At 46.2% G+C, this 13,533-nt stretch overlaps 1 protein-coding gene across 1 annotated transcript in view; it reads right to left on the bottom strand.

The window, feature by feature from the left end:
• Positions 1 to 13,533, bottom strand: part of CCNF (cyclin F) — a 141,609-nt gene that overhangs the window by 102,434 nt on the left and 25,642 nt on the right. Inside the window, exons 3-4 of the mRNA XM_085632146.1 lie at positions 10,345 to 10,451; positions 84 to 151 (exon numbers count right to left, since the gene is read on the bottom strand). Coding sequence (XP_085488272.1) covers positions 84 to 151; positions 10,345 to 10,451 — 175 coding nt within the window. The remainder of the gene's footprint in view (positions 1 to 83; positions 152 to 10,344; positions 10,452 to 13,533) is intronic.

Here is a 13,533-nt window from a genome sequence, read left to right on the forward strand (position 1 = left end):
AAATTGTTATGCAAGACAACGGAATTGTCTGACAGAGCATATATTTATTAAAAGAGAAACAGGAAATAAAGCATTGCACTTACGCCCTTCATTGTAGAGGTATGCTATTCCTAACTTCACAGCAGCTTCAAAGTTTCCACATTCAGCAGCTCTAAATGAAATCAACAAGTATTTGAAAAACATCAGTTCCACACGAACCTTGATGATCAATATGGGATACAAGGTTTGAAATCAGCGGACTACAAAAAATGTCTTGCATCGATTTAATATCAGGGATCAAATGGTGACAAAGATCAAGTCTGGCAGTAATAAGGGGGTCATTTAAGAGACTACAAGAATTTTCAATGCAATATGTCTCCCTCTTTTTAGGTCTCGCCTGACCCAGCGCATGCGCTGGTCTGGCGAGACTTATTGAGAGGGCTCCAAAAAGTGCTACCAGGCCAGCCTAGAGCTACAGTGCATGTGCGCGGGCGCCGCGCTTGACCGCGATTACTTTCACGGCCGCTTGGCATAGCCAATAGGTCTCGCTTTTGGGACCTTATAAGTATTTAGTTATGCAACTGTTGCATGGCTAAACACTTATAAGGGCCCAAAGGGGAGGCCTATTGGCTATGCCAATGCTTTTTTTTTGTTAGAGCTATTGACACTGTAAATGACTATCTTTTACCAATGGCGTTTTGGTGTAGAGTGAATGTATGCGGTTGGAGTAAAATTATGTGGGTTTCGATTGGAAAGGTTAGTTGTAGAATTTTATGTGGGGAGAAGTGGATTTGTGTAGTGAAATTATGTGACAGGGTGTGCAGTGGAAAAGGACCATGGGAATAAAAGACACTGGGACCTGACAGGGCGAAAGAACACCTGGAAGCGAGAACGCCGATATAACAAAGGAGTCACCAGGCACGCGGAGATAGTGAAACCGTGAACAAGTGTCAGGGAGAGGAAAAACACTGATGTGAAGAGAGGGGTAGATAAATCTCGGAAGTGGTCAAAGTGCATTATAAAAAATATGGGAATTGTGGTGCTGCATGCTATGGAGCTTGGAGGCGGAAACAAAGGTGAGGCTAAAAAACTAAATATTATGCAAGTTCTTGTTTTAGTGCTTCCCCTTCAGGTTGCTACATTTAAAATAATGTGCATCTTAAATGAAAAAAAAATTATTAAAGATTTTAATCAGTGGGAAATGCACTATAGTACATTAGAAAACCTCTAATAATTCATGCACTAAAGAGATTTGTTTGCAACTATAGAGCCACGGAATTAAATTTTGGTTGGTGTAGTGGGGAATAGTGACTTGTGTATTGTTAGTGCTACGAAGTCCAAGTCTGTGACAGAAAGCAATGTCAATATGCAAGCTATTTTTTAAACTTGTATTACAAACAGTAACACAAAGCTTTAAGATAAAATGGTACTTCAAAAATATAGATTTTAGTAATCCCCAGACTATACGTATTGCAATATAATGTCATTTTGTATAAATGTCTCTTAGAAACACGCACATCTCAGCCGGTAACTCTTCTATAGTGCACTCAGCTCGCCGACCCCAGCACAGATTTCAAGACTACAATTAAGCACACAAGAGCGACCCATATTTACTACCAACTATGCACTAAAATATAATTACTGCAGTGAAATAAAGCGTCTCAAGAATAAAAGCTGAAATTTCCACCTGCTGCAAGCACTCAATACTCATCTGTGTATTGTGTTTCTATTGGGATGATGCACATAGACCATCTAAAAACTCGTAAGATTCTGCTACTGTAAAAAAGAGGGCAGAACAGTTGCCCTTCATGAAGTGTGACCAATTGACAACTAGCCAATAACACTCACAAATTCATATAAAAAGCACTGAACTCCAGTAACTATATGGGTTTCAAAATAAAAGGTTCTAGTCTCTATCCTCCAGTGAGGAAAGTATTATTCAATAATTTCTCTTTCACGTTCTAATTGTTCCTTGTGGAAATAGTCTTCGCCAGTCAGCATTCCAAAGAAGATATAAAATACCTAGTAGGACCATTTAGCAGACACCTATGTTGAATTGAAGACCAGCTCGACAAACTAACAAGAAAATAAAAACAACCAGCAGCGCAGGAAGGATGGCAGCAATGACAGGAGAGAGGGGGTGCGAGCTACGAGGTAACAGATGGCCAACAAAATGGAACAATCAATGAATTCCGCTGGGAGGGAATCAAGCACTCAAAGGCAGGATAGATGTACACTATTCACCGACCAGAGCAAAGGAATTTTGAAAGGCAGGCCTGAAGTAATTCATGGATTCCCAACCTTCCCCTTTGGGGTTCCAGATCCCAGGTGCTTAGGGAGAGCCCTCTTTCCCTTCCACTTCTCTGGACCCGGGGAATGCAGATGATTCACTCCGGGTTTCCTGCAGACCCTGGCTTTGTCTGGTGCGCCACTACCCGTGGGAAATGATTCCAAGGCAGAAGTCGACCCTACAGCCCAGGTTCAGATACATTAAACCCAGACGACCTCTTATATACCCGTTCGCCGATGGTCTCCAGACCCCCAAGCGGCCTCCTACATTGCTGTGAAAGCCTTTGGACATGGGATTCAGAAGCTGCTTCCCAGACCGGCTTTGGAGGGCAAAGTAGCCCTCACCCCCGAGATGGATGCCAAGATGGCTACTTTTTAAGCAAAGTTTGTGAGAGATTCTAAAAAAAAAAAAAAAAAAAAAAAAAAAAAAGAAGGATAGACCATTCTTGGCAATCATGCGAAGACAAGCTATTGGATGTGGCAGGACCTCAGTCCAAAACTCTGGACATTACAGAGGATGCCAAGCCTTCGGTTTCTTGCTCTCCCTCAATTTTCTGTCCAGCTTGGCTAAAAGGGCCATAATATTTTTGGGGAACAAAAACTGTGCGATATCCACAGTTCGTCGCAGGTCTCCCTTAATTAAAACAGACCCAAAGCTAAGAGAACTCTCAACTTCGGAGGTGGGGCCTATAGTAGAGGGCATCTCTTCTGTGATCCATTCATCAGAGTTAGGCAAGTTTGCAATTAACCTTCAATCTTCTGGATGTAGGAATCTGGCTCTGTATATGCTATACCACTAGGTGGTTATACGGTGCATGAGTCCAGAGATTCCCCAGAAGTGTACAGGGCTCAATGCAAAGTCAAGGTGCTCTATTAGTGGTAACGTGGGAGAGCAGCCTTAGGCCTAACACAGAGGAGTGTAAGACATTTATTTCACACACATTGACCAATAAGGTACACAAGACTTAAAAAGTCAACACTTCATGTAATGTTTAAACAGTTCAATGTAATCCTATGGAGGAAAACAACAATGCGGTTTCACGGGCAAGTATCCAACTTACAGCTCCAGTCTTCAGGGTTTAAGATCAGTAAAGGCAAGGTTATGGTAAGCACAAAGTCTGCACCACCAGTGGCACAGAGGCAGCCGGGTGCAGAGGTCAAAGTCGGAGCTGGGCCCAATGTGTTTCAATGGAGTCTGGGGGTGCTTGAAGCCACGTGGCTTGCAGGTAAGTAGATTGGTTGCAGGGGTGAAAGCTTTGGGAGTTAAAGCAAGCATGGGCCACAAGGCAGCACCAAACCTTCACCATCAGCAGCATACAGACAGCCGGGTGCAGAGTGCAAATACAGCGTCGGGAGCCAAATGCCTAACAGGCATCTTTCAAGAGCCTATGTACAATAGGAGACTACATGGATGGCTAGTCAGGCAACCGCAGAAAAGCTGAAAATAGTAGAAAGGTAACCCTTTAAGGTGACCAGACCAGATCCCTGCTGGGCAAGAGAAAGAAAACTGAGAAAGGGGAGCAGGGGTCAACCTGTTTGTCTGTACACCATGCCACAAACTTGCACCAACGGCAGGAGTATACCATTTTGATAGAGGGACGTCTGGCAGCCAGAACAACATCACAGACTTCTGAGAGAAGGTCAACAGCTGCAAGCTGTTGCCCCTCAATCTCCACACAAGAAGGCAGAATATTGACAAGTTTGGTTGGAGAACCCTTCACTACTTCTGCGACAGAAGATCCACCGAAGAGGCAGCCTGATCAGAGGACTGAGGGACATGCTCGACAGCTCAGGATACCAAACTCGCCGAACCCTGTCCAGAGCCCCAAGGATGACTTAGGCTCGGCCATTTCTGATCTTCTTGAGTGGTATGGGCCATAAGGCGCAAAGGAGGGCTGAACTTCACTCAAGATGAAGTGTCTCCAAGCAAGTGTCACATTGGAAACACCAGCGCATAAATCTGCTCACATAGCAAGTTCTCGGTGATGAGGGGACGTATCTAACCAAGGCTCTCCCCACTGCTGAAAGAGACCTTACACCACACCACCATGGAGATGTGATTCGTAATCAGGCATCTTCAATCCTGAAAAATGCAGACTACCTAGGCGCCTGCTCAACTGCAGAGCCAGGCCTAGTGTCGACGTTTGCTAGTCTTGTCAAATGACGCCAAGTCTAAGATGCTTTCGACTTCTTACTTTTCGTGGGAGTTACACAAGCGACCAGATGTAGGAAAGTGGTTCTGTATATACTGTTCCCAAATAGGTACAGTGTGCACAGAGTCCACAGTACCCAGAGGTTTGGCAAAGGCTAAATTTAGATATAACCTTACTCTCTAAAGTGGTAGTTTGGTCGAGCAGTAAGGCTGTATCAAGAGGACAGTGTAAAACATTTGTTGTACACACTCAGTCACCAAATGGGCTCACACACTCAAGAACTGAACTCTAGGCCAATGGTTTGTATATAAAAATATATGGTTGTTTTATTTTAGAACCAACAATAGGTATCAAAATATACTTTCTCAGAATGGGATGCTTTAGTTAAATACTTTGCAATAGGTAATTGACTTTTGCATGTAATAGTTACAGTTGTTGCAATAGGCAACACAATTTCAAACACAATTATACATTGAGCTCAATGGAAATTTCTAGTTAAATGCAATTGATTACTTTTTGGATTACTTTTCTTACCACAGGACTGGATCCTAGATTCAGTCCTGGGACATCTCCTGTAAATAGTTGAGTAAAAACGTTTTGGTTACAGTTGTGATTTTTAAGGAATATTATTGTATTTTAAAAGTTGACACAAACTTTTTCACATAGAATCACCAATGTTATCCTATGGGAGGAAATTCACTTAGCAGGTAAGTAGGGTTATCGTTACTTTTTCTTACTCAGTGGTGGATCCTGGATCCAGCACTGGTGCATCTCCTGTACACAGTTGAAAGAATGCGTTTGTTATACAGGCGATTTTTAACGAATATTTGTAAGTTTGCAAAATCGACACTTAGAAGAATTTCTGGCAAAAACCAGGCAAGTTATCCTATGGAGGAAAATCAAGTTAGCGGTAATTACGGTTGTAATTACTTTGCAGGGTCAGTGCCGGGCACCAAGATCCAGCACTGGGATCTCTCCTGATAGCAGGTGAGTAAATTAGTTTTCATTATCCAGCTGATTTTAGATTAATATTTTAAAGTTTCAAAACTCGACACTTAGAAGAATTTCCAAGTGAAACCAGTCAATGTTACCCTATGGAAGAAAAGTGAGTTATCGGCTTTTGATTAAGTACTCGACTGGCAGAGTTGAGGTTCTGGGCATTGACTCAGGGGTCTCCCAGTGTCAGGTAGGTACAGTTGTTACTCCCTCAGCGGCACTGGGGCAGCCAGGTGCAGAGTGAGTTAGGCCCAATGTTATCCTATCGGAGGCAGGGGGCCTTTGGTTGGTGGCTGCTGGCTAGTAGGCCACGCGGCCGTGGGAGCTGTGCTCCTGGTCACTTGCTCAGGGCAAATGGGGGAAGTAGATTAGGACAGAGGTTGCACTCCCATGGGCACTCGGCGGCTGGGTGCAGGTTGCTTTTGAGCCGTCGGGCACTCAATGGATTTCAATGGAGAAGCTCGAGGACGAACAAAGGCTGCAAGCTAGGGGAAGAAGATTCTTCAGGTGCGATCACCACTTCGAGAGGTAAGTTGGGTAGTTGGAGGATTAGCAGGCCCCCAGGGGTTAGGCACAAGGGGCTGCAGGGTGCCTTTTGGCGTCTGGAAAGCTTACCCCCTGCTGGTCGCGGTTGTAGGGGTCCCTGGTTCTGAGGCTGCAGGCGTCGTCAGGAGCATCGAGGTGGGTCCTTGGGTGCTAAAATTCAGGGTAACAGTCGCCAGGGGGACGTCCTCGTAGTCTTTGCCAGCCTTGGCGGGTGCAGAGTGTGTAGGAGTCGCGGTTCCTGACTGATGCAAGGGGCTTTTTACTTGTTTTGAGCAGTACCACTGCTCGTGGGAGTCCCAGCTAGAGTCACAAGGCAGTCAGGTGCTCCGGGGTTTTTGTGGTTTCTGACCACTGGAGATGCCGGGGTTTAGCAGGAGCAGGTTCGAGGGTCGACAGGCCTGTAGGGCTGGGGCCAAATCAGTTGGGGTCTTCCTCTTGTTAGCAGCTGCACGGCAGGTCTTGTTCTTCTTTCGGAATCTGGATCTGAGGAAGGAAGGTTCAGAGTGCCCCTAAATACTAAATTTAGGGGCGTTACAGGTAGGTAAAGGGCAGGGACCAATGGGTCCCTTCCCTGGGGTGGGTACACCCCCTATCCAGCCACTCTCCTGTGGGAGGGGGTAGGTCCTGTAACTTCAGTATTCCACTGAACATTGCAACCCTCGTTAGCTAAACATTCTAGCTGCTTGTAGCAAAGTGGGTTTCTGTTGCAGTAACCACCCCACTTTTTGCCAGACTACTGATGCACTATTACTTGATGTGCTCTGGGTCCCTGCCAATCAGGTTCCCAGGGCCTGTGCTCTTCCTCAAAAACTAACCCAATTGGCATATCTGGCCACAGGTCAGTCCCTGGTAAATTGTACCACAGGTACCCAGGGCACTGTGACCAGAGAAGGCCTCCAAGGGCTGCAGCACATATTGTGCCACCCGCAGCCTGCATAGGCAGTGTGTGAGTGTTTTGGTGCAGAACAAAGTGAAGAGTCCACATGGCACACATCTGTGTGCCATGCCTACAATCCACTGCCCTGGCATAGGTCAGTCGACCTCTAGCTGGGTGCACTATACCAGTGGTGAGGGTACAGGTGCATGAGCCCTGTACCCTGACAGTGTTTAAGTTCATGCTTGGACATTGTAAGTGCAGTGCTGCCATTAAGAGTATATGGTGCTGGGAGGTTGTCATTACGAACTTCACAGCACCATAATAGCTACACTGAAAACTGAGAAGTTTGGTATCAAACTTCTCAGCACATTAAACCCCCGATGCCAGTGTGGGATTTAATGAAAAATACAGAGGGCATCTTAGAGATGCCCCCTGAAAACGAACCCACCACTAGTGTCCAGGCTGAGTGGCTGCTTTCAGCTGCCACCACCAGACATGTTTCTGGACCCCTGGGTCGAGAGCCTGCTGCTCTCTGGGGACTGAAACAATGCACTTCCTGGGACGAGGTGCCAAGCCTCCTCCCCCAGGATGCGCAGGGTTCACGACGGGGAAGCTTCAAAGGCTTGCCACTTTTGTGAGCTTTCCCAGGCCACTTGCTGCTTTCAGCAACTGGTTCCCTCTGGTGCTGCCCCCCACTTTGGACGGGAGAACCAGCGGGAAAAACAAGTAAGGAAGAGAGGTGGTCCCACCTCTGCCAACTCCACCCCTCAGGTGGGGGAGGCGAGGTGAAGCACAACTCTCAGTCCATGCCATCTTGAAGATAGGGATGGGGGGGGGGGGAGAAGACTCAGCCAACCAGGGACAGGCACATGCCTCCCTCCCCTTGGAGGCTGGCATAATAGGGGGTGTACCCACCCCAGGGAAAGAACCCATTTGTCCCTGCCTTTTATCTACCTGTAACGCCCCTAAATCTAGTATTTAGGGGCTCCCCTGAACCTTGCTACCTCCGATCCAGACAAGAAACAAGAAGAAAAGAAGACGGCCCGAACAGCCGTACAGCAGCTAACAAGAGGAAGATGCCCACTGACTTAGCCCCAGGCCTACCGGCCTGTCTCCCCCTCGAACCTGCTCCTGCAAAATCCTGGCGTGTCCTGCAGCCAGCAACCTCAAAACCCCCGGAGGACCTGCCTGCCTTCACTTCCAAAGACTTCTTCTCCCGCGAACACCGGATTTGTTCAACTGCAACCTCCGGTAGCAGCCGGAAACCGCTCCGCTCTGCACCCGCCGTCCACGGCCTGAGTTAGAGTGGGCAAACACCATGAGGAGGTCACCCTGGCAATCCTGAACCGAGATCTGGTGACTCCTGACCTGCCTCAAGCCAACACCTGCAGTCGAAACCCAGAAGCCCCCCCCCCCCCCCCCCCCCCCAGGAGCTGGTAAGAAGATCTGACCCCAAAAGGTACCCCTGCACCAGACGCCCCATGGCCTTTTGTGCCCAAACCAACTGTGCCTAACCAACCCCCAACTTCCCTCTCGAATTGGTGGTCGCACCCAATAGTCCTTTGTCTCCTTGCCTGCAGTGCTTTTGCAAACCGGAGGTTCTCCATTGGGAACAACAGGGCATCCGACGTCGAAACAGCACCCTGCACCCGGTCGCCCTAGTGCCGCTGAGGGTGCACCTTTGGTGCCAATTGGTTTCCCCATTTGCCCAGAGATAAAGTCCAAGAGCTTTGCTCCCACAACCCAGTGGCCTGCTTGCCAGCAGCCACCAACCGGAAGCCCCCATCCCCATTGGATAACATTGGGCCTCAACACTCTGCACCCGGCCGCCCTAGTGCCGCTGAGGGTGTAACAAGAATGCATCCTTGACCCCGGGGGACCCCAGAGTCTATCCCCAGAACCTCAACTCACACTACCTACCTCCAAACCGATAGCCATACTTTCCTCCGTAGGATAACATGGACTATTTTTCCTGGAAACGTTTCTAAAAGTAGAGTTTGAAAACCTAAAGAAATTCTTTAAAATTGTACCGATTAACGAAAACTATTTTACTTACTTGTTTGCAGGAGATGTCCCAGTGCAGTATCCAGGTATACTAACTACACTGTGTAAGAAAAGTAATCCAAAAGTAACTTACCTGCTATTTTACTGAAAATCCGATAAAGACACCAGTGTAGATAAACAAGAAGAATCAGCCGGCCCATGCAGTCAAAGTAACCATGAACCTACCCATAGTCTTTTCAGGATGATCAAAAAAGGATGGAGCCATCCATATTTTGGACTAAGCAAGATACCATAGAGTTACACTCTGCATCTGCTGAAACAAGAACGCTGTATGCACAGAAATGTTTACAGAGGTTATGGGCCATCATTCTTTCCCCATAGAGAACGCAGGTTTTTCAGGCAACTTCCAATTAAAACAGAATATACCAGGGATAGAGTTAGAGCAAAGTCAAAACAAAGCATTCGAGGCATCATAGATGCAGTACACTTACAAAGTCTAAACCGTTTTGGGTCCTTTCCAAGATACACTGTGCCAGACAGTGATCAAAATATGCCAGTTATCTGCCATGTACTGCTGCTACAATAGAAGATCCACTTATGCCCTTGGTGGTCTAAAGTCATGAATTCTTGAGCTGGGAACAAAATTCTAGATGGTGCATAGGCATTCAACAAAAAAGAAGCTCTATTGTCACCAGCTTTTTTTTTTTTACATATTCATTTAGGTGTCAGTCATTTGGGTAGCGTGACTAGATGAGGCACCCTTTACAAGTGATCACAGAACCAGCCCTATACAAATTCACCTGTTGCTTTCAACTTCGAGATCTGAGAACTATTATGGCAGGGGTATTTACAAAAGAAATAACTCCAATCAATAAATCCATCAAAATCCCTCCAACTTCGGTATCCCTAATTTCAATCACCTTTTTGCATACAAATCAAGCACAAACTACTACCAGGGTATTTTCATATTGGCGAGGGAAAAAAAATCAACATGGTAAACTATCATTTTGACACGGTGAGACAGGGGAGTAAAATCAAATGCTAAGAGTCTCAGACTAATGTCAAGCAAACGGCAAATGTAGCGGTCAAGCAAACGGCAAATGTAGCGAACAACCTACTCATTTAAATAAGGACAAGCGCAGATGGTTGAGCTCTTGACAGTATAGAATGCAAGACATTCAGGGATGCCACTGCTGCTAACGTCACCCAAAAACTGTCTCAATGCCATTTTTTCCTCAAAAAGGTCTTTTCGGGAATAGCTGGTATGCAAAGAAGCAATCAGTTACAGAGATTCTGTACAAATGCAATGATCCATCGACTGGAAAAATCAGGGCGGTACAGGTAATGAAGATCTTGAGGACCTGCCTCTTCAGTAAAGTCTACAGGGCCTGCTTGTAAAAAAATCAATGGTCGTTACTGGCTACAGATATGCCAGGAAATAACTTAATTATGTTGACAAATGGTTATTTTTAGCATTCAATAAAATCATGCTAGCCTTACCTTTCAAAAAGCTTCAAGTTGTCCAGTGAGGGCCAGGCATCCTGGAAACAAGCACTGGCCCAGACACTAGTGTGATTATCCACAAGGGATTTAAAGTGTGAATGCACCTGAAAAATAAGTGTACATGTAATTAGTAAGGTACACTTAACAGATCTATAGATTAACCCCGCCCCATACCCCATCAATTTCTTTAGGGCACGTAGGCTATGTTGCACTGCCATTAGCAGTGAACAGCTTGATCTTCCTCTCGAGATTCAGTCTACCTAAAGTGAGAATACAGAGGCTGGGCCTTATAGGATGTAGTAGGTGAATGAACATCTTCTGCATGAAGCACTGAAGTTGCAGTTAACAGTAAAAATGTGACTTGTGTTTAAGTCCACTGGAATAATGCAATTTTGCGGCTGCGGTGTAGTCTTTGCTTAATTATGGAGTTTCGGCACTTGTTGGCTAACCCATCATCTGTTGCATAATTTGGCAATTAAAGCACAAGTTACTTCTTGTGTAACGATATATCTGTAAGAGACATTAGTTAGTGATAGATTCCTTACCTTAGAATATCCCCAGGCGTCAGACTAGACCCGGAAAGCTTTTTGTAGCAGTACCCCTATGCGTCAGTAGGTGGCGTTGTGCGGCTCCGCGTCAGTTACTGGCGTCGTAAGCGCAGAGATGACGTCACGGAGACCACTTAGGCGCCACCCAGGCGCAAGGTCGTCAGTTCTGTACATGACTTTTCGCGCCACGAGCGCAGAGCCATGCAAGAAACTGACCACTGGTACCATGAAACTAGGGCCCTGAAAGGGGAATTACCTTATCCCTAGAATCAGTTCGCAGAACGGGGAGGATGGGTGGGGCGATAAGGAATCTTTCACTAACTAATGTCTCTTACAGATATACCGTTACACAAGTAGTAACTTATGCATCTGAAAGAGACACGTTAGTGATAGATCCCTTACCTTAGAATAGATACCCCAGGAATACCAACCCCGGAGGTGGGTCTGCAAATAGATTACACCAGAATGTCACGGAGAACAGAACGGTCAAAGAAACCGTCTCTCCGGACCTGACTGTCAAGGCAGTAATGCTTGGTAAACGTGTGCAGCGAGGCCCACGTAGTAGCCTGACAAATGTCCTGCAAGGGGACACCACGTCCCAAGGCAGCAGTGGTTGCAGTTGCCCTGGTAGAATGGGCACGCAGCCCCACAGGAGGCTCCTTCTTAGCCAAGGAGTAACATGCTTTGATGCACAGAACGACCCACCGAGAGATGGTCCGTTTGTGCACAGCCCAACCTTTTTTGGCGCCCACGTAGCCAACAAAGAGCTGGTCATCCACCCGGAACTGCTGTGTACGCTTTAGATAGAAAACGAGCGCACGTTTTAGGTCCAGACGGTGGAGCCTCTCTTCCTCCCTCAAAGAATGCGGAGACAGAAAGAAGGTAGGCAAAGTGAGAGACCCTATCTCTCATCGAACTGAGAGGAGACACTCTGCCAGAACAGAAACCAGCAAAGGCTGGAACTGCTTTCTGGCTAATGTAATGTCATTGCCCAAAGATGCTGCTAATATATAGGACCTGCTGTCCTCCAATAATCCCCTCATAGGGTTCCTAACAGAGACTTGGACCAAACCTCACTCCAATCCTGACATAGCAGTAGCACTCCCTGATGACTACCACATACTAAAAGTAGACTGGCCACATAGGACAGGGGGAGGAATAGCAATAGTATATAAAAACCCAGTAACTATTTCTGTCCTGGACCAAGTAAGTAACGATCAGTTGGAGATGCTGGTATTTAGCAAGAAGCTGCACCATAACCTTAGCTGGAAAGGAGCCATAGTCTATCGCCCTCCGACCATTAACCAATATCACCTCACAGCTCATCGAACTTCATGCCCCACATGTCATTTCCTCCAGAAAGATTCTTCTTCTTGGAGATTTCAATATACATACCGAAATTCGAGACAATCCGGAAGCCTCATCTTTTCTGACCGAACTGACAGCACTCAACCGTACTGTAATAAACAAAGATCTTACCCATCAGGCCGGACATACGTTAAACATCATTTTAACTAACTCTCCCGACATATCTTATGTTGCTACGACTCCTCCGACCTGGTCGGACCATCTTATGGTCGCGTTTCGGATTAATAACCATAATGCTCATCCCGCTCCCAAATCCTATCCTAAGAAAAATTATAGAAAGTGGAATTTAATTACACCTACACACTTTGAAGGTGCATTTTGCCCACCTCTTCAGGCAGAAACAGATAATGTCGAGAAACGTCTTGCCTCCTTCAACGCTTGCCTATTGACTAGCTTAGATATCTTAGCTCCCCTGAAAACATGCCCCACAACCATTAAAAGTCGCCAGGCCCCATGGTACTCTGCCCCCCTGCGGCTAGAAAAGGGCTCTTGTAAAAGACTGGAACGCCATTGGCGACACTCTCAAAACCCTTCTGATAAAGAAAAATTCAAGGAGGCTCTAAGCCATTACCATCGCAATCTAAAAAATGCGAGGAAACCCCATATCGTAGCCTCTCGAACAAGAAGGAACTTCCCAGAAATGCCTCTATCAGATTTTAAAAACCTTCACTAACCCATTGGCCTGCAACACGGCTTTCGTACCATCCCAAATGCTGTGCGATAATATCGCTAATCATTTCACTCAGAAAATAGACACGATCTATAACAAAATCACCTCGACCATAAATCCTCAACCAAAATTAGGTTGTGAATCTCCACGCATTCTACCGGCAACCAGTTTATTAGGAAATTTCCCACAACTCACAATAAAAGATACCGAAGCCCTCTTAAAAAGTGCTAAATCAGGGTCCCCATTAGACCTGATACTTGCTAAACTGAGAGCCACCTTGGCCAAACAGCTTGCCAACCCCATTTGTAATATCCTTAACAGCTCCCTGAAGGATGGAGCTCTCCCTTCGGATTGGAAAGCTACACAGATGCTTCCAATTAAAAATAATCTCAAAATCTCACCAGAAGACGTAACAAAATCTTAGAAAAGCACATCAATACACATCTCTCCTACTTTATTGAATACACTAACAGCCTAGACTCTTCACAATCTGGTTTCCGCCCTAGATACAGCACAGAGTCTACCCTAGTGGCAGTAACAGATAACATCAGAATGCTGTTGGATAAGGGTCAGGCGATATAGGCATCACAGGGAAAGCCC

The sequence above is a fragment of the Triturus cristatus genome, chromosome 10 (assembly GCF_964204655.1).
Source record: "Triturus cristatus chromosome 10, aTriCri1.1, whole genome shotgun sequence".
Lineage (NCBI taxonomy): Eukaryota > Metazoa > Chordata > Amphibia > Caudata > Salamandridae > Triturus > Triturus cristatus.